The sequence below is a fragment of the Hippopotamus amphibius genome, chromosome 5 (genome assembly GCF_030028045.1).
Source record: "Hippopotamus amphibius kiboko isolate mHipAmp2 chromosome 5, mHipAmp2.hap2, whole genome shotgun sequence".
Taxonomy (NCBI): domain Eukaryota; kingdom Metazoa; phylum Chordata; class Mammalia; order Artiodactyla; family Hippopotamidae; genus Hippopotamus; species Hippopotamus amphibius.
The window spans coordinates 36,286,470-36,307,448 of record NC_080190.1 but is presented as its reverse complement, the minus strand read 5'-3'; the positions used below and the strand labels follow the sequence as shown (position 1 = coordinate 36,307,448).

Sequence of the window (20,979 nt, the reverse complement as noted above, 5' to 3'; positions counted from 1 at the left end):
TTTGCCAACTCAGTTCTTCCAAGCTCTTTAAACAACCCCTGATTTCCAGGAAATCCTATTCCATGAAATTCTCCTGCACTAGACCATAGAACAGCAATTATCCTGAACATCCCGGCCATCAAACAGCAAACCGCCACTCTGCTTAATCAAAATGTGGAAATCTTACTCTTTCCCAGTTCAGTTTCCTATTAGATACCTTTGGTTGTTGTCTGTCCACTCTTAAGACCAAATTAGGCCTGTGTTGATACAATACCTGTCTTCTATTACTATTTGGTTTATTACTTCTATTCTGTTGATTGTGTGTTCCATCACAGCAGGGCTCTGTGTACTTTAACCTGGTGCCGACCCTGAAGAAGTCACAGGCTATGTCAGGTAGGGTGACAGGATTTCCTGTCTTTTCTAGTACCACTGTTGAAAATGTTCACCCTATAACCAAGTGATATTCTGAACTGCGGATTTTGGCTCAGACGACGTTCATCAAGGAAGGATCCAGGCTCCTCTCTGCCATCCTTAATTATCCCGGCTTTTATCTCACACTTGTCATTTCATGGGCAGTGACAGTCATTCCACCTCCTAGATTTGTGTCCCCAGGAAGGTGGGACAGGAGGAGGGGGAACAAGAGAGAAAAGGAATTTTTTGTACTAAGTCGTATCCTTTCATTCTGGAAGGGCAGCCTCCCTAGTAATTTTTTTACTTACATTTCATTGACCATCTGCAGCTAAAAGAGGACAGAGATCAAGACTGTAGTTTTATAGCTTCTATGAACTTCTGTGATAGAGCTTGGCAGGAGATGGGAGAAATGAGAGTTGAGAATTGCCAATCAAGTATTTCAGATTTAGAAATAAGCGCAAAGGGGAATTCCCTGGCAGTCCAGTGGTTTGGACTCTGCGCTTTTTTTTTTTTTTTTTTTTTGCCAAAGGCTCAAGTCTGATCCCTGGTGGGGGAACTAAGATCCCACAAGCTGAGTAGCCATAAATAAATAAATAAATAAATAAATAAATAAATAAATAAATAAATAAATAAATGTAGTGTATGCAGACATTATTATGTCTGCATATTTCCTAAAATCCTGTGAGCATATTTTAAGCCTAATCTATTCATGGTTGATGTTGATTTCTATTTGCCTAATTCTTAGAGTAATTGTATTTCAAAAATTTCCCCTCTGTAACAACAGTGTTACCCATCCTTTTTTTATTTTCAGGTTTGATGTCAGTTTATATGGTCTATTTTATCAAAGTGAGTTAGAAAAGGAATCAAAAATATTTCTGCATGCTAGTTCTGGGTGAATAAGATATATTTTCCTCGACATTTCTTAAGTTAGTTCCTAGAACTTTTGCCAGTGGTGGCAAAAATTTCTTTGGTTGGCAAGCAACAGTACCAAAGATAATTTTACCTATCTTCTCACATTTGTGCCTGCTTGGCACATTGCATAAGCTGGAGTTGATGCAGCTGTGAAGTCAGAGAGTGGGTTTTATGTGGGGCCTTTTTTCACAGAGAAGTGCTTTGTCTCCCTCTGGTGGACAACATTATCTTTGCAATGTCTGTGGTAATTCTCAGGCCGCACTTTAGGATGACCAGTGGTGCAACAATCCCAATCTGTGCTGAGCAAACAAACACACACACACACACACACACACACACACACACACACACAATCAGACTGGTCCCTGGTCAAAACCATCAAGTAATTTCAACCCAATTTTGATACCTTGTGTATTTACCAAAAACTGTCTCACATATTTTCTTATTTATTTCTCTCAAAAGCTTGTTAAAAATGAGTTTTCCCTCTTCTCATGAGCACAAACACTCAGTTAAGAACACAGAGCCCTAGAGTATCTTAGCTGCAGACTCAGATCCTGCTTTTCCCTGCATCTTTTTGCTCATTAAATCTTATTTACATCGCTAGAATTGGCTTCCTTCTCAGCTTGCTATCTTTTCAAAAAGCTTCTCAAATTATTCCCACTGACAATGGATCAATTTTAGTTATTAAGAAGATCAAGTTCTGCTTCTGGCAATGGTTGACCAGATGGTTCTTCACCTTCTATACTGAAAACAACCAGAAAAGTACATACTATTGAGAGAGTGAAAAGGCAAGCCAGAGAATGAGAAATAATATTTGCAAGGCATGCAACTGACAAAAGAGCTGAGATCCAGAATACATACAACTCTTACAACTCACTAAGAAAAAGACTGGCAACACAATAAAAAAAAAGGGTGGGGGGGACAGTACTTCACAAAAGGGAGTATTGAGGGACTTTCCTGGTAGCGCAGTGGTAAAGAATCTGCCTGCCAATGCAGGAGACATGGGTTTGATCCCTGGTCAAGGAAGACCCCAGATGCCCGTGTGCCACATCTACTGAGCCCGCGTGCTGCAACTACTGAAGCCCACGTGTCTAGACCCCGTGTTCCACAACAAGAGAAGCCACTGTACTCAGAAGCCTGTGAACCACAAGAGTAGCCCCCACTAGCCACAACTAGAGAAAGACTGTGTGCAGCAACGAAGACCCAATGCAGCCAAAAATAAATTTTTTTAAAAAATGGGTAGTATTGAAATAGCTAATATATGAAAAGTTTGTCATCGTCATTGGTATACAAAGAAATGCAAATTAAAACTACAAAGTATTCACCTACCACACCCATTAGAATGGTCAAAATTGAAAATAACAATACCAAGTGATGGGGAGCAGCTGCAGCTCTCATACCCTGCTGCTGAGGGTGTAACTCGGTACAAACACTTTGGAAAATTGTTTGATGGCATCTCCTAAAGTTGAACATATATGGATATCTATGACATAGCAATTTCACTCCTAGGTACACCCACAGAAATGCATGTAAGTGTGTACCCAGAGGCATGTTTAAGAATATTTATAGAATTATTTATAAATAATCAAAAACTGGAAACCTAAATGTCCTTCAATAGTAGAATGGATAAATTGTGATATATTCATACAATGGAATTCTATATGACAATAAAAGTGCAAAAAACTATAGTTACACAATAAATGGGTAATCTAACACAATTTTGCACAAGGTCAGGCGCAAACAATGCATATTTTTAAAATTTCATTTGTATAAAGTTCAAAGCAGGCAAAATTACTCTGTGCTGTTAGAGGTCAAGACTGTGGTTACCTTTTAGGTAACAGGGAGAGGTAGAGAGTGCAAAGGGGAAAGGTAAAATGACACAATTCTTGCACTGGGTTGTCATTACAGAGATATGTTCATTTTGTGATAATTAATTGAGCTATAAGCCATTTTGTGCACTTGAGTAAAATAAATTTCTAAAGCAAAACAATATTCAAAAATAGTTTTGTAAAACTAATTAAAAATCTTCCTTGTGTTTTTCACCTTAAGTGGGAGAGTTTTAATTGATGGGATGTAATCAACAGTGTTCCTCAAACTTTACTGTACGTATGACTCATCTGAGAATCTTGTTAAAAGGCAGATTTGATCCAATATTCTGGTGTGGTGCCCACAATTCTTGCATTTCTAGTGTTGAAGAAAAATGCACAACATGAGAACTGTGAGTTTAAGTTTGATTCAGGGTCTTACTGAGGACTACAGCCTGGGAGACGGCCACTCAGTAGCTCTGAGTAACTGTTCTGAAGAAGTAGCGGGGGGAGCCAGTATATATATGACTTCTTTCGGCTGAGAAATACATGTAGTCAGGCATACACCTTGGTAAAAGATCACTGCTAATCCCAAAGAACAGATATCTCAAGTTAATGATTTTAGGTTTTTCTGTGTGTGGGAAGGATGTAAGAATCTGGGGTCACTGAAATTCTTCCTGAGATATGCACCTAATTATCTAGGGGCCAGACACAGAATGCCTCATCCTGTTTTTCCATCCTGAATTCCCTTCAGGTTGCACTGTTGGTGGGTGACTGTGGTGGGTTGTGATTTAACCCACTTGTGTATCTGGGTGATGAGTGACACTGTTTTTTTTGTTCATAGTCTCTCCCGTTTTGCTCATAAAGTTGATTACGGTTTGAGAGGCATTTCATGACAATTTCTCCCATGGTGCTAGGAAGTCTCCTTCCTAGGTCTGATGAAGATTCCATGAAGAGGCCCTTCAAGTGCTATATCTGTATTAGGTCCTTAATAACCTAAAAATTCTCTGGATCATCTATCTCACTAGTCTGTTATGATCCAGGAAATGTTTCTCCCCTGTTGTTTCTTCCCATATCTATTAAAATTAATTTTATATAGAGCTATATATGTGATCGATTGCCTCAAGATGTTTAGCTGTCATCAGTTTTGTCAGAGAGCTGGTTACACAGCAGGTAACACAAGAAACAGCAATCATAAAATAACAGGATATCACTAGTAACATTAATAATAATAAGGTTACAGTACAGAAGCAAGAGACACAAAGCATAAACAGTTTAAAAACAACAAAGAGAGAACAAGTTAGAACAATGATTAGTATAACTAGTTGCAACCTGGATCACAATAAAGCACCAAGTCCAGAGCGGAGCCAGCTGAAGAAGCCAAATTCTGGATGGATCAGGTAGAGAGAAACAGATGCTCACTAACTATAACTTAAGAAGGCTTATCATCACTTATTTGACAATGCTTCCCATATAATTTAACACACCAAATGGGCCTAATTAGTTGAATATCTCTCTTTGAGATGTTCCAAGGGGGCTCTGAACCATCCCAAAGTTAGCTAGAGGTCAAAAGGACTCTATTTAGAATTTGATTTGGGAAAGTTTGTCACAAATATCAAAGGTTTTAAAAACGCTTGATTGATTAGGATCTCAGTGGAGATCACTGTGAAGCAATACTTGTTCATTTAACCAAGGTGATAACAAAAGATTTCAAAGGCAAATACAGAAGTTACAACAGATTACTTAAGAGGTAAAGAAGCTTTACAACTGCTATCAAAAGCAGATCTATATTCCAAAAAAACTTCGTCCTCTTAACAGAAAGAATCAAATTCTAGTTTTGTACAAACTTGCTTTTAAGATTCATTTACTTAATTTATTCTAATCTTAGCCAGTCCTAACCATACACAAAACCCTTTTCTCAGGGTTCCTTTTCCATAAACTTTCTGTAACTTCCTTTTATTATCTTTAAACTTAGACTTCATTAGGACCACATCAATAAATCTTGGTCTTATAAGGAGTCCCAGAAACGTTTCCTTTTTATGCCCCGGCTGTTTTATCCACTCCTCCATAAAAGGCTTTGGGGTCCCCAGTGAGGGGTCCAGCCAAGGGACCCAGGCCCTTTTGTCAATCTTTAACTTGATTAACTGGCCCACCTGTTGCTCCAAGCAATTGCTGGTCAGGTGCCTTAGTGTAAATTTTTCCTTCCAGCCCCTTAATTTTTTCCAAATTGGGGTAAATAGAGCAAACTTGTTTGGGGCCCTTTAATATTGGGTGGACCCATAGAAGGTCCCTTTGGCCCATCCAGCCTTAAGTAGTACCATATTAAAGCCTTTGTTTTAATCCCATCAACATCCATTTTATTCATCTCATTTAAATGGTTATCTCATAATAACCATCTAAGTAAAGATTTCCATCCTGTTGGGGCAAGCCACATGACTTTCCCCTTAATAACTCTTTCTATTCCCTTGTTAATCTAATTAATATTAATTAACCTAATGTTTTTAGTAGCATTTGTGAGACCCAGTGAGGGAAGCTGAGATCACAAATTCAAATAGGCTTCCTGAACAGGTGTGGTGTTTTTTGTTTTTTGTATTTTTTTAAACTAAGGCAGTTTTTAAGGTTAATCATTTCATTTCTTTGTATCCACCTTTTAATTTGGTCTTTCCATAGCTACCAATAAAAGAGCTGTTTACAAAGAGAGTTCTTTAAAAATTTACCAGTTTAGAAGTTTTTTCAATTTAAAGGATCCATCATTTGGCCATTGATGAGTGGGATCTTAATAGGGACTCAAACGAATAAGACGCAAGAGGTGTCCCCATAAGAGCATGCAAAGGGTGCAGCCCTCACAAGACCTGGAAAGTTTATTTGCAAAAATAGTCTAAGAAAGCAAGGGCCTTTACTATACAGGTGGATACAATGAAAGCTGACATGATACAGGCCCCTTATGGACTGGGATTCCTTACAACAAACTCCCGAGAGCTGGCAGGGCCAAAGGGACTGCTCGGAATCCTAGGCTATTCAGCTGGCTTCCAAATGTATACGGTATGAGTACCTTTCAGACAGCAGAGACCAGGAAGAGCTTTCTCACTGATCAACAAACTAAGCTCTCAAGACAGAACAAGATGCTTAAGATCAGTTAGAACATTTACACCTCAAAGGCACAGGGAGATAATGCAAGTTCCTCCTAGAAAGTTGTCTGGGTTTCTCCCTCCAGCAGACTAAAACCACCATGGGTGCTCAGAGCACTGGATGGCCAGTTCGTATGCGTGCAACCCCAGATGAGGGAATCTTTAATTAATGAGTGGGTTTCCCTATGGGACCACTGCATGGTGTGAGGACTCGCTTCCACCACTCCTGTAAATTTCTCAGTTGCCTGAGAAAGCTGTTGCCAGCTGGGCAGAGCTTTTTGTCTCTTAGATCGGAGCTAAAAGCTTGCATATGGTATCTTCATTTTTATTCCAACAAACTCTGTTAAACTAGTCAATTCAAGGAAAGACACCAGGTTAGCCCTTACCTAATCACCTGGTCCAAATCTTTCCAGTGTCTTTCAACCAGGCAATTTTCTCAGTGCATTTCAACTGAGCAACCTTCCCAGTGTCTTTCAATTGGGAATTCAGGTACCTCTTCTTGATCTGCCTTAAGTTCAAGGAAAACCTACTCCTCATAGCAAGGAGTTTACCCATCACTGAATAAAACTCAAGGTCATCAACCAAGATGGGAGATCCAAGACCAGGAGAGACTTACCAGTCACTGAGGAGGTGGATGGGCCTTCTCTAAAAAAGTGTCCGTATGTCCTTAGATTTCATCTCCTGACCTTGGTCTCCAGGTAATCACCAGTCTTCCTTCTCACGGCAGCTCTGCTCTCCTGTTGGCTTTAATTTGCATTTCCCCATGACTCATGATGTCGACTATCTTTTCATGTACTTATTGACCATTACTTACATCTCCTTTAGTGAAGCATCTATTGAACTCTTTGTCGTATGTTTCTTGTATATTCTTTTTTTTAAAATTAATTAGTTTATTTAATTAGTTGTGTTGGGTCTCCTTTTGCTGTGTGCGGGCTTTCTTTAGTTGCGGCGAGTGGGGGCTACTCTTCATTGCAGTGCGCGGGCTCCTCATCGCCGTGGCTTCTCTTGTTGCGGAGCACGGGCTCTAGGCGTGTGGGCTTCAGTAGCTGCAGCACACGGGCTCAATAGTTGTGGCTCACGGGCTCTAAAGCACAGGCTCAGTAGTTGTGGGGCACGGGCTTAGTGGCTCCGCTGCATGTGGGATCTTCCTGGAGGAGGGATCGAACCTGTGTCCCCTGCATTGGCAGGCGGATTCTTAACCACTGTGCCACCTAGGAAGCTCTCTTATATATTCTTATATGTAAGTCCTTTGATTGTAAATATTTCCTCCCAGTCAGCAGCTTGCCATTTTCTTTTCTTAATGGTGTCTTTTGAAAAGACAGTTTTTGGTTTTTTTAAGCTCTTTATTGGAATATAATTGCTTTACACTGTTGTGCCACTTTTTGCTGTACAACAAAGTGAATCAGCTGTATTCATACATATACCCTTATATCCCCTCCCTCCCACGACTCCTTCCCACCCTCCCTATCCCAGCCCTCTTAAGTCATCACCCATCATCGAGTTGATCTCCCTGTGTTATGCAAGCAGCTTCCCACTAGCTATTTTACATTTGGTAGTGTATGTATGTCAACACTACTCTCTCACTTCGTCCCAGCTTCCCCTTCAGCAACCCCCCCCCCCGCCCCCCGTCCTCAAGTCCATTCTCTACATCTGCATCTTTATTCTTGCCCTGTCACTGGGTTCATCAGCACCATTTTTTTTTTTCCATATATAGGAGTTAGCATAAAGTATATGTTTTTCTCTTTCTGGCTTACTTTGCTGTGTATGACAGACTCTAGGGCCATCCACCTCACTACAAATAACTCAATTTCATTCCTTTTTATGGCTGAGTAATATTCCGTTGTATGTATCTGCCACATCTTGAGAAGACAGTTTTAAACGTGAAAAACTTCAGTATGTCCATTTTTTTCTTTGATGGTTAGTGACTTTTGCATCCTAAGAAATTTTTGCCTACAAAACCTTGAAACAATTTTCTATGTTTCCCTGTAAAACCTTTACAGTTTTACTGTTTAAATCTGTAGAACTTTTTCAGTTAATTTTGTATATACTGTGAGATACGGGTTAAGGTGTTTTTTTTTCCCCATAAGGATATCCAGTTGTTCTTGAACCATTCATTGAAAAGACTGCTTTTCCCCCATCAAATCACCATGACACTTTTGTCAAAAATCAATTGATATTAACGTGGGGCTCTATTTCTGGACTCTATCCCCTTCCATTGATGCATATGTCAATCCTTAGGCCAATACCCACTAGCTTGATTAGTTTCATATCAGCCTTGCTATCAGGAAGCATAAATTTGTTCTTCAGAATTATTTTAGCTATTCAAGATTCTTTACATGTTCGTGTAAAATTTAAAATCAGCTTGTAAATAAATGTCTGCCCAAAAAGCCCATGGGAATTCTGACAAGCATTGCTTTAGAATCTGTAGCTCAAGGGGGAAGAACAGATATCTTAAAAGCAATGTTCTACAATCCACGAATATGATGCATTTGTCCTGTTATTTGGGTCTTTAAAAACTTTCCTTCAGTAAGGTTTTGTTTTCAGTGTACAGGTTTTTCACATTAAAAAAAAACTTGCCCCTAAATACTTAATTTAGTGCTATTATAAATTATATTTGAATTTTGTGGACAGTGTAATTTGTTGACATGAAATTGATTTGTCAACTTTATTTCCTGCAACCTTGTTAATTCAATTACTATTGTACTGTTTTTGTCGTCCTTAGAGATTTTTGGTATATGCTCATGCTGTCTCCGAATGGTTTTACTTCATTCTTCCCAATCTTCATTGTACTGACCCAGACCTCATATACAAGTTTGAAAAAAGTAGTGAGAACATACATCCTCATCTTGGTGCATCTCTTAGGGCCAAAGTATTCAATATTTTATCTTACATATGATGTTACCAGTGGGTATTTTTTAAAATTCCCTTTATTAGGAATTGAGGTTGAGGAAGTTCCCTTTCATTAATTGTTTGCTGAGAGCTGTTAGAATGAACTTTGTAAAATGCTTTTTTAACTCTATCTATTGGAATGATTATGTGGTTTTCCCTCCTTAATTCTGTCACTATCGTAAATAATACTAATTGATTTTCAAATATTATACCAACCTTGCATTCCTGGGAGAACCCCACTCCGCCATCATGTAAAGTTGGTATATTTGAAAATCAATTGTAAAAAATAATTCCTTCTTATACATTGTTGGATTCAAATTACCAACATTTTGTTACAAACTTTCAGTACTTTTAAAAGGGTAACTGGTTTGGCGCTTTCTTTACTTGAAATCTTTGTCTTGAGTTTGGTGTGAGGGTAATGCTGACCTGATAAAAGGCTTCCCTCCTGCTTTCTAAAATGTAAGACTGGCATAATTTCACCCTTAAATGTCTGGTAGAATTCACCAGTGAAGCCATCTGGGTTTGGAATTTTCTTTGTGGAAAGAGCATTAATTCAACTTCTTCAAAAGAGATTCATTAAGGGACTAGTCACATTTTCTATTTCTTTGCATGTCTGTTTTGGTAGTTTGTGTCTTTCAAGAAATGTACCTCTTTCATCTAAGTTGTCAAATTTACTTGTATATAATGTCTAAACAAAGAGGACACAGGCCAGATATACCTTTGGGTGAGGCCCAATTCCTGACCACACACTGACCGTGCTATTAGGGGATGCCTGATGAAGTATTTAGGGGTGAGCAGTCACGGCATCTGCAACCTACCGAGAGAGAAGGAGGGAGGCAGCAACGCACCACAAACGTTGTTCAACTGGGGAACACAGGGGGAAGGCTACATGGGCATTCACTGTACTACTTTTCAACTTTTCTGTAGATTTAAGATTTTTCCGAAAAAGAAGTTAAATGATATATTCATATTCCACAACCCAGTGATTTAAAGAAATAATCAGAAAACCACACACATACTCTGCACAAGGACTTTTATCATGGATCAGAGTTTGAAAAGACCCTAAATATCCCACAAAGAGGGTTGGATAAACAAACTACAGGATGACACCAAACCCCCAACAACAACAAATACCACAAATTTCCCAAGAGTATCCATGTGGAAAATTCTCAATATAGACAGACCATGGAAGGAAAAAGTTGTAACACTGAATATACGATCCCATTCTACATGCACAGGAAAAAGACGGCAAAATAACAATGCAAAAAACGTGGCTGTCTTGGAGTGGTGGGGTTACAGGTGAAGTTGACTCTTCTTCACACTCCTATTCAGAATTTCTCGAAGGACTCCAGATCATCTCATGACTCCCCGGGAGACAGGAAGGAGAGCTTGCATTGATTGAAGGGCATAGCAGGCCAGGAGGCATGGGTCTGGATTAACTCCGAGAGGGAGGGAGATCCCAGTGGTGATAACTGGCCACAAGGGAGTCCAGCAGAGGGGAAACAACAGAGGACTGGAGGAGAGGCACACAGACTCTGAGGCCAGGTCTCACTCCCGCCAAACAGGCAAAGGTTGGGAGACTGAGTAAGGTGGTATCTGTGAAAAAAGTAAAGTTTCATACAAATGTAAAAGCAGCTGCCTCTCTACTCTGTTTCACAAGTACCTTAGTAGACTTGCTACCTATTACTACAGGAAATGTGGAACAGTGAGAACTAGAATTTAAAGAGGTTTGAATCTGTGCTTCCTGCAGGCTCCCAGGCAAACTGTTTAGCCTCTCTGAGCCCATTTTCCCCTCCGAAAACCTGGGATGATGTTCTTTTGTTTTAATTTTTTTAGGGTGATGATTTTAATCACTGCCCTCTCACGTCAAAAGATTGGGTGAGAAAAGTAGCAATAAGCTTTGCCACAAGAAACACGGAGTGTTCAATGTTCAGGTTGATAAGGACAGTGAATGAACTTCATGGGGTGGGCAGCACAGAACACTAGGGATCTCGGAGCCTACTGGTGAGAGGCCCTTCCAGGGAAGGATTAGGAGGGCAGGAACCACCCGTACAAAGGGAGATAAGTATGTGAGAATCCTTCGTTTTTAACCATAAACATTCTGCAAATACAAGAAGGGGACCAGATGACTCCCCCCCAGGCACCGTTGAGAGAGGGGAAAACTGTGCCAAGCCATAAAACCTGGGGTGGCTCCTGGCCTTCCGATAGGGCAGCTGTGTCTTCCTTGAGCACAAAGCTGACCGTGTGCCCTGTACTACTGTCCTAGGTTGAAAACTGAAGGACAATCAGATTTCCTCTTGACATGCTTGGCTGAGCCAGCTGGTAACCACAGGAGTAGAAAGATTATTTTGACAGAGAGGAAGAAGCCAGGAACTGGACAAGATATCTGCCGAACCTGCTGCTGGAGACGTGGTACGAAGATGCAAAAACTTGCTGTAGAGGGGAGAAATATTTTTTCCATCTTTTAAATTTTCCTCCCTGTAATGCCCAGGACAAATCCTTCTGGGTTTGGGGTCAGTGACAACACTCACAGCAAGGAGTTCAGCCTCTCACACTAAGATTCCTGTTTTACAAAAGTGATCTACTCTTAAGACTGTGAAGCTGACCCATCTATTTGACTAAATCACTGTTACCCAGATTTACTTTAAAAAAAAAAAAATCCACTGCTTTCTGCATTAGGAACAATGAAAGCAAGAAAACATTGCCAAATCAGGATGTTGAGAGGTAGATTGAGAACTGGCCATTGAAACTGTATAAATAATACAAACACAAACTCCAGAGGTGAAATTCAGGAGATTTATTGTAAACAGGATTACCCTAGCACTCCACCACACACTGGCTGTGTCACATGTTCTCTCTTCCACATCAACTAGTGAAAAAGAAGACTTTTTAAAAAGTCATGGTAACTAACACCTTAGTGTGTTTCACAAATCTCATTTACTAAGCACTGAGTAGAGAGCACTCTCTGGGGAGTCTGTTATTGCTCAGGGACTGCAGCTTGGACCCATTCAGCAGAATCCGTAAGGATGCCTGAGTGATCCAACAGTAGCTCTAGATCCAGCGTGGAAACCAGACGACGCTGGAACACGCTCAACAACAACCACAGGGTCCTGGAAGACTACATGAGATGCCTTGCAGATTTCTTCATGTGACTTTCTCATACAAGTGACACTGTTAAATTTCACTTTTTTTTTAAGAGCTAAAAGTTACCCAATAGCACATGATTTTCCACAGAAAAGGTATAATTGGGTTATTTGCTCTTCCGGTGGCGGATTTAAACACTCAGGACTAATTTTCGATCCCTCTCGTATATATTTGCAGTTTGATGAAAAGCTGCACAGTCCACAAATGCATAAAACCAGAAGGAAGTGATGATGACTCACGCACCTTCTGATGGACAAAGACAGGCTTCGTATAAGGAAGCTCTTGAAGGTAGGGATAAAAAGACAGTTACAGCACCACATTTATCTGACAATAGAAATGGAGCCCCGCTTTCGAAAGCAGCCTCCACTGTTGTGATTATCATTCTTGCCCCAAATTCAGATTATTTGGAAAAATGGCAAATGTGAAAAGTTAAGATGTGAAAAGACATGACTCTACAGAAAGAAGTCCTGGCAAATCAACTCACATGGAGGTAAAATGCCATTTGAAAATGCCATTCTTTACTTCGCCTGAGTTAGTGAACTACAGGGCCACTTACTGTTACTCGTGCCTGTGTGTTTCCAATTTCTCTTTAAGTTTTAATAACAGTAAATACTTTGAAACAGCTGTTAAATCTACAGTAACAATTTCATCTAAAATTGTATCTCATGAAAAAAATATTTTTTAAAAGTTCACTGCAGTCATCGTCTGTGTGTTTGTATGTTTGAATTTATATATTCAAAAAATAACACTTAAGGCAATATTAGACTGGCAGCAAAACAGGATTTTTAGAGTCTCTATGGAGATCACGCTATTTAAGAATCCAAGGCTTCCTTTTTATGCCTCCAAAAAGGTGTCTTTGTACATGTCTTTTATATTCATAATGGGGCAAATATTTTAATTCGTATACTGACTGCAATTTTGTGGTAGTAAAACATTACAGGTGTTTAGAATAGCTGATGCTGGAAAAGCATGTCACACACTCAGTGGGATGTGAAGTTGACCCTGTTTGTATTTGTTAAATAAATACAGCAACGTGTTGATGGGAAAAAGTGACACTGATGGAACACTGAAAACACTATGAACAACAAGAATGTCAATATAATTCAATCAAAAAGAAACAAAACACAGTAATCCTGAGAAATTCAGTTTGGGACAAAATTGATGTAAGGTAAGTCTGTATTTCTAGCACTGTAAATAAGTAGGGTGTTCTAGAGTTTTCCAGCATTTTACTATTTTGAATAAAAAACATGTTCAAATTTTATAAAAAGATTAAAACCATGCCTTATATAATCAGCAATTTCACTAATAAAAGAAAATTACATTGCTTTGTTCATTATCTGCCAAATGTAATGTTCTTCATTATTTACATGAAACTATTAAGTACAAAGCAAAATTGAGGATCAATTTTTAAAAAGGTATTACCTTTCTATATGTTTTGAAGTCTTTTCTGTCAACCTAGGAGGCTTTTAGAAAAAAGCTAACATATTTTTCTTTTGACAAGTGGCTATTTTACAGAATAAGGAAGAAAGTTCCTATAGGAATATCAGTCATCATTTTAAGTACTGTTATATAAGGGACATTTCTCTTTGTAATGAAAAGAAAACTTTTAAAATATTTAAGAGGCATGTCTTTTAAAAATATTCTACATCTATAAGATTCTGTAATTTAATTACTTTGGATTTTTAATATTTCTACATAATGATATTTGACAATTTTCTTTTTTCTGTTTGTCTTTCTAATAGTGAACCAGAAAATATTAAAGTGGCCAAGACTGTTTTCCTAGCCCTTGGAAGACTCAGGAATGCATCCGCTTGCACTTTCCCATGTGAGGAATCTTCAGAGTTTTGCAGCCATGAAGTTAATATGTGGTTTCACAAGGGGAAACAGTGGCAAACCACGCTTGAACTCAGTCATGTTCTGAATCACTTCAGGCTGCAAAGAAAAAGTTTTCTCTTAGTGTATTCAGCCTAAAAAGCAGACTGAACAGGACATAATGTTATTTTTACATACACGCACTAGCTTCCACACTCTATGTGACATGTTACATCTACCGGCCTCTCCTCCCGGATCAGTAGGGTCAGAAGGGCTATGCAAACCTAGGGTGAGTGTCCCCAGTGGGACTCCGGGCCAGAGGGAATACTCTTGGCTTTCCTCTGGGCACTCAAGGACGGGCACACTGAGGGCTCAGGACCATGGCTTTGGCTGAGTGGCAGCAGCCGGTGTGCCTAACTGGCAAGGGCCTGCTTACACTGCCAGCTTCTTCCTCTTGCAAGTAAATGCCAACCTTTCCAGATGATTAAAACGCACCAGCACTATGGAAAAGGCTGGGTAAATGTGGCTGGAGACGACTCGTAACACAAATGTTCAAGCCAGAGGACAAGGCAGACAAGGGCAAAGGCTGTCTCTGCAGCTGAAAAGGGAAAGACGGCAACTTGGCCTTTTAGGGAGACCTAAAGTAGATGCCCAAATACCTGGTGACCTGAAACCTCTAGGTCTTATGTGTCCTGGTGAACAAGCTCCTTCTAAGTAGGAAGTCCTCTAACAGTGCAAGCTAACATGAAATTTATATTTCTTACTTGTGGTAAGGCTGGTGCTTGTGACAAATTTATATCATTTTGACATGGGAATTCTCCAACCACAGGACCTATGAAACAAATGAAAGGTTTACTGCTTTGCACTTACTGATACTTGTATACAAGAACAAACCAACCAACCAACCAACCAACCAAACTCAGCTCACTAAAAATCTGCACCAGGCCCAGTTCATGTACCTTTCAGATCCTTTTAGGCTGTGTGCTCTGAAGGCCTTGTGTGCTCGTCCCACCTCCTATCCAGAGTGTCCCCAGTGATGGTTCATGATGTTACTATGCTTAAATAGCCTTGTCTGCAGCTGCCTTAGTGCCCAGCTCTGACCTCACTGGACCCTGAAGCTCTGGCCACCCAGAAGGCCAGGAGTTAACAGTCATGGGGACAGGAGCTGGGAAGGACTGAGCAGGTAAACTGCTTGCCCTTCCTCCCCACATGCAGTGGTTTCATACGGCTTCCTTGGAGATGTCCTACCAGCACCTGGCCGTGCTTTCTTACGGAGCTGTGGCCCCCTCAGCACTCTGCCACCTGGTGTCGGCTCTCTCCACTGCCTCATTTCCCTTTTCCCCTTATTTTTGCTTTGATAGAGCAGCCTCTGTCTCCAGTTAGTTCCCTTCTGTGCCCCTTTCCTTCCTGGTGCTCTCTAAGGGATGTGGCTGTGGCATGGGACAGCTATCATGTGCCCATAAACACACTTTTTAAAAAGTCAATACTCAGTACTTACAAGAATCCATTTCTCTGGCAAGAACATGGACGGACACCTTATGTCTCCTCGGGGCATCTACCGCCAACATTTCCTGGGTGGAAAGAATAGCAAGGTCACCCTTTTGCCCCACTAAGGAACTTAAAATGAGGTGCTCTCTTACGACCATGAAGAATCAGCTCTTACACAGTCAGAAACAGAAAAGATGCTTCCCTTTCCTTCCCTTCACTTACATTATTTCATTTAAACTCTACACAGATTAGGAGGGTAGGCAAGAACTCTTCTCAACCCAGTCTTACAGATGAGAAAACTGAGCCCAAGGAGCTTAAGTGCTCAAGTACCTGGACTGGGATTAAAACCTAGCCTAAGTACTCATCGGGGTGTGACAGAGGGCTGCACCTAGTGATCTGCACTGTCTGCAGGGACAATGGCCCAAGCTTAGGGAGGATCACAATGCTTGCTCCCCTAAGAACCTTCTCAGGCTCCGTACCACGGCACTGCTGTGATTCCTCACCTACCAGAAGAGAAGAAAACTAACACTTCTTGAGTGTCGCCTGTATCAGCCTTTCTCCTATGTTAGCTCACCTGATTCTCTGTAAGCTAAGCATCAGGATGATTCCTATTTTAGAGGCTCAGACTCTAGGACAAGAAGTCACACAGCTCGTAAGGGATGGTACCAGAAGTGAGGTCTGCTTGTTCTCTCCATCCCTCCACGCTGCTTCGAGGGACTCCCCTTAGTTACTACCAAGAATACGCCAGGAGTGGTACGCTGGCAGAAGGATCCTCGGGGGGCGGGGGGGGAGTGTCTCCTCGCCTCCTCCTTAATGCTGGACCTGTATCTATCTGTCTTTTCCAAAGGGAAAACACAAGCTGTGATGGCGCTTCCCCTGATGCCTCAGCCAGAACTTACGTTTTGTATCCTCAGAGGAAGAGACCATCAGCAGAGCCAAACTGACTCATGACTATTTATGGAACGGTTATTATAAGCCTGGTCCTGTGCAGCTGCAATGGAAGCCCTGCTGAGGTTGCACGGCAAACTGGACCATGGCGCCTGCCAGCTGGCAGAACAGCCTCTTTCAGGAGCTCAGCCCAGGTGTGCCTCCAGTAATATGCAGTGCCTCATCTGAGAGCATCTTACTTACTGGAGTAAAAAGTTTGCTTCCAAAGATCTATTCTTGATCTCTTTTCACCCAAACCTTCATTGCCCTCTTAACCTGTATCAGTTACAGCAGAACATCCTCTTCAGTTTCAGACTGTTCAATTTCCTGACCAGTTCTGGACAATCCCCATTTTCTAAAAACCAACCAATTGCATTTTCTTGCAAACTCTATTCTATGGAACACTACAGTCCCAAGAGATAGTCATAGGTTTTCTGTGCAAAAAAAAAAAAGTGTCCATAGTGGAATCAGTTTAGGAAATATTTTGTTACTCAAAATTAAACAAATGCTGGGCTAAAGAAATCTTTACTATGGGGTTCTCCAAACTTTTAAAAAGCTAACACACTCTGTGATTCTCCAAGAATGAGAATAAAAAGTCATTCCCAAACTTACATGGTCACAAAGCCCCTTTTTCTAGGTACCCCTATTAGTATCTTGTAGAACAGGAGTGTACCATGAAACACAGCTAGGGAGACCCTGTTCCAGCTTTAGTGTAAGCCTGGTAATAAATACTCTTAATTTTTAAGACAAGAAAGTCAGTCTTATAATTTCACAAATTCAATAATCAGGTACCACTTGTAACTTCAAATAAATAATAGAATTTGTGGAAGGAAAGACAAATCGTCATTTCTTCTGGAAACATCACAGTAAGTTATATTATGTCATCATTCTTTTTGAACACATATAACTATTAATGTCTTAAAATAAATGTCTTAGGAACAAAAAAGAGCAGAACATGAGCACCCTCTTTTGTAGGCAACTGAGAACAAGTAACTAACCTCACAAAGTGTAACAGTCTGAAGTAGTAAATCAACACAACTAAAACCCACTTTATAACATGGAGGAAAACATTCTGATTTAAAGCATTCTGATTAAAACATCTAAAAACCCTAAGATTGAGTATTACTAATAAGAGAAAACAACAGTAGAGAGTCTTTAATAAATGCTACTAGTGCCAATCACTTTACATACCTCATTTCAATGAATATTCCAATTTATCTCTATTTCGTAAATAAGGACGCTTAAGTAATTTGGCCAAAGTCACAGAGCTAGCTAGTTGGTGATGGGGCTGAGCCCTGAGTCTGTGCTCAGAGGCCATCTGTGCTTCTGCTGCCGCCTCATAGATCACTGAGTGAGGCCGGTAGCTCTGAGCAGGGCTCTGGACAGCCAAACAGCCTGGCAGGGGACACATGTCCTGGAGCCCTGCTGCCACACACAACTCTGCCCCTCACAGTCCTACTGTAGCTCTCTCTTCACAGACACAAAGACTACCTGGGGTTCTATTTCAGAACACAATCTTAAAATATGTATGTGTTGGGAATTCCCTGGTTGTCCAGTGGTTAGGACTCTGTGCTTCCACTGCAGGGAGCATGGATTCAATCCTTGATTGGGGAGTTAAGATCCCACATGCCATGCAGTGAGGCCAAAAAAATAAAAGAAAAAATTTTTTAAATTAAAAAAATAAAAATAAAAAAATACGTATGTTTTCATTACATACATACACACATTTTTTTTTAATAGATTTTATTTTTTAAAGCAGTTTGGGTTCACAGCAAAACTGAGTGAAAGATGCACAGATTTTCCATATAGTCACTGCCCCCTTTACAAGCCTAGTCTTCCCCTTTCAAAATATTTATTTTTTAAAAGACTATTACTGCAAAAAAGCACAGTTCCTCTATACAATTTAAGGGAGCCATGCGGTAAAGAAAATGATAAATTGCCCAGCCAGCCATTTCCATAGCCCAAATGGTTCAAATTCCATTGCTGAGAAAGGTACATTCAAAATACTGTCTTTTACTGTCAGATTTTGAACCTAAAATTGCTACTGTCTCTCTTTTCTTTGCATATACAGAGACCAGAAACCTTGTCATCTTGCAGAGGATCTGGGGGGAAGTATAAGAAACTGGTACCAAATCACCCTTTTCTTCTATGAAACTAATCGGCACCTCCAACTCAGGGCTATTTCCTTTTCCCCACTCTCCCACACAGCACCAACAGTGGTGAACCAGATCTGATCAGCCTTCACTGTACAACTAATTTCACAAAATCATTCCAATGAGAACTGCAAGTATGACTCCTGTAACGGCAGTTACAATATATCCCTGAAAAGTGACCTTGAAAAGCAGATGATATTCCTCCTAGAGATGTTAGCACAAGGCAGGACTGAGCTCCTGACAAAAAACCTGGTGTCTGATCAACAGATATGAACCAGGAGAAGTGGTTAAGGACACCAGATAGGGTATAATTCAAAGGCACTACGGTAATTACAGAGTAGAATTTTGTCACTTGTCCTAAAAAGTAGACATGAAAGTATTTTACAGAAATTAGGCACAACTCTATTGCAGCATAAATTTTAACTTCTGCGCTCAGCATGGTTATTACACATTATATGCCCACTTAAAATTTTTGCCACCCTTCTATGAATTCTGTTACAGGTAAGGAAAATTTAGATGGTATAAACCTCTTAAAGCTGCACTGGGAAAACTTTAATGGTGGTGCCTCTCTTTTCTCTTGATAAACTTTCTCAGTGAGCTCAGGCATTTAAAACTCACAAATCTCTAGTTTGCGATTAGCAGATATAAACTGCTATATATAAAATAGACAAACAATAAGATCCTACTGTATAGCACAGGGAACTATATTCAATATCTTATAATAACCTATAATGGAAAAGAATACGAAAATATGAAAAAGAATATATATATATATATACACACATACATATATATATGTAAACTGAATCACTTTGCTATATACCTGAAACTAACACAACATTGTAAATTATACTTCAATAAACAAAATTAAAAAAAACTCACAAGATCTCTGAACACAGTTCAAAGGTGAGTAATCATTTATTTTTAAAAGGAGCCACAGTAGCACCTAAATCAGTGAAGATGATTTATAGTTGTCAGACTGGACAATAATCTGATTCTCAAGTTCTGTTTTCTTTGCTCTTTCTTCCCACCAAAAGCTCAGCAATGTTCTTTGTGGGCTGGGGTAGGGAACAGAGAGAAGAAACAAAAGGATAACCTAAATAGGTGAATCTGGAAGCCAGGAAGGGCCACCACAGTCCTTGGTCCAGAGGGAGAAAAAAACAGTACTGGGTTCCATAGGGACTGTCTCTTTTTCCTAACAGTAATATGTGTCTAAAATACTCAGGTCCATAAAAATGCCTTCATAAATCCTGCCTGAATGGGTTTCAAAGCAGCAACATACAACACAGCGCATAGAGTATTTCCTTATCAGTCAAAATCTAAGTATGAAAATTGAACTTACCTTATAGAATTTGATAATATCTTCCTTGGTAAGTGTCTTTAAATAGGCAACTTCTGTATTATCTGAAAAAGTAATCAAACAAGAATTTACAACATTTTCAAGTATCCCAGAATGCTACACTAAATGACAACATACTTCACTCCAACACTTTTTTTTTTTCCCCCAACACTCTTAAGTATTCATCTTTTTGAGTGGTCATCTGATCCTGCAAGTAGTAAGGGAATAAATTTCAAGTAAAAAGAGGATACCTTGGCTCTCTACTTATGAGCTGTTGGGTCTTGGGCTAGTCACTTCAACTTTTCTGAGCCTCAGTTTCCTAATCTGGAAATTGGGGATAACAGGTACTTAACTGACAATAACACAATACCAGAGGCACAGGGCAAATGCTCAGTAAGTGGTAGGTACTATTATCATTAAAAGTGACTCTAACTGCTAGAAAAATTACAGACAAGGAAACGGAGGCCCAAAAAATGTTACTTGGCAGAGATTTTTGGCTTGTTGGTGTCAGAATGAGAACACAACCCAACTGTTTCCAACTTCTAGTGTAACCGAGTGCACTCCATTGTTAATCTTTGCTCTAAGAAAGGCAAAAGGAAGCTGATAAGCAGGAGACTTTGGGGAAAGCACAGCTCTCTCCCAAATCTAAAAGCATTGACAAATTTTGGGAGATCTCTAAAGGCAAATGTCTGAACACCTGTGCCTCCAGGACAGCACTTGTCTCAAGAGAGTTCAATCTGCACATTTTCTGTTTAGAGTTATGAGAAATAGATACCTACATATCTGTGCTCAGAGCCTCAGGGGCATACTGAATGAACACAAAAGTGAAATCAGATTTATTATTAGTGCATCATTATGAGAGAATGATAGATCCAGCTCTAGTTTTAGAGAAAAAAAAAAAGATAAAGTTTCTAATAGGAAATTGTTGTTACATTAAAATAAAGTTCTTTAGAAGCGCTACGCCCCACCCCATCCCAAATCATACTGAAACA

General features: G+C 39.9%; 1 protein-coding gene across 3 annotated transcripts in view; it reads right to left on the bottom strand.

Annotated features, from left to right (window-relative positions):
* Nucleotides 1–10,163: 10,163 nt before the first annotated feature.
* The window catches only part of IDE (insulin degrading enzyme), a 108,602-nt gene continuing 97,786 nt past the window's right edge, over nt 10,164–20,979 (bottom strand). The window contains exons 22-25 of one of the 3 annotated variants that reach the window (XM_057734248.1): nt 19,991–20,052; nt 15,579–15,651; nt 14,845–14,912; nt 10,164–14,200 (exon numbers count right to left, since the gene is read on the bottom strand). In XM_057734248.1, the coding sequence (XP_057590231.1) occupies nt 14,105–14,200; nt 14,845–14,912; nt 15,579–15,651; nt 19,991–20,052 (299 nt within the window). In that variant the 3' untranslated portion in view covers nt 10,164–14,104. The remainder of the gene's footprint in view (nt 14,201–14,844; nt 14,913–15,578; nt 15,652–19,990; nt 20,053–20,979) is intronic. The other 2 variants (XM_057734247.1, XM_057734249.1) reach the window with 2 other exon arrangements.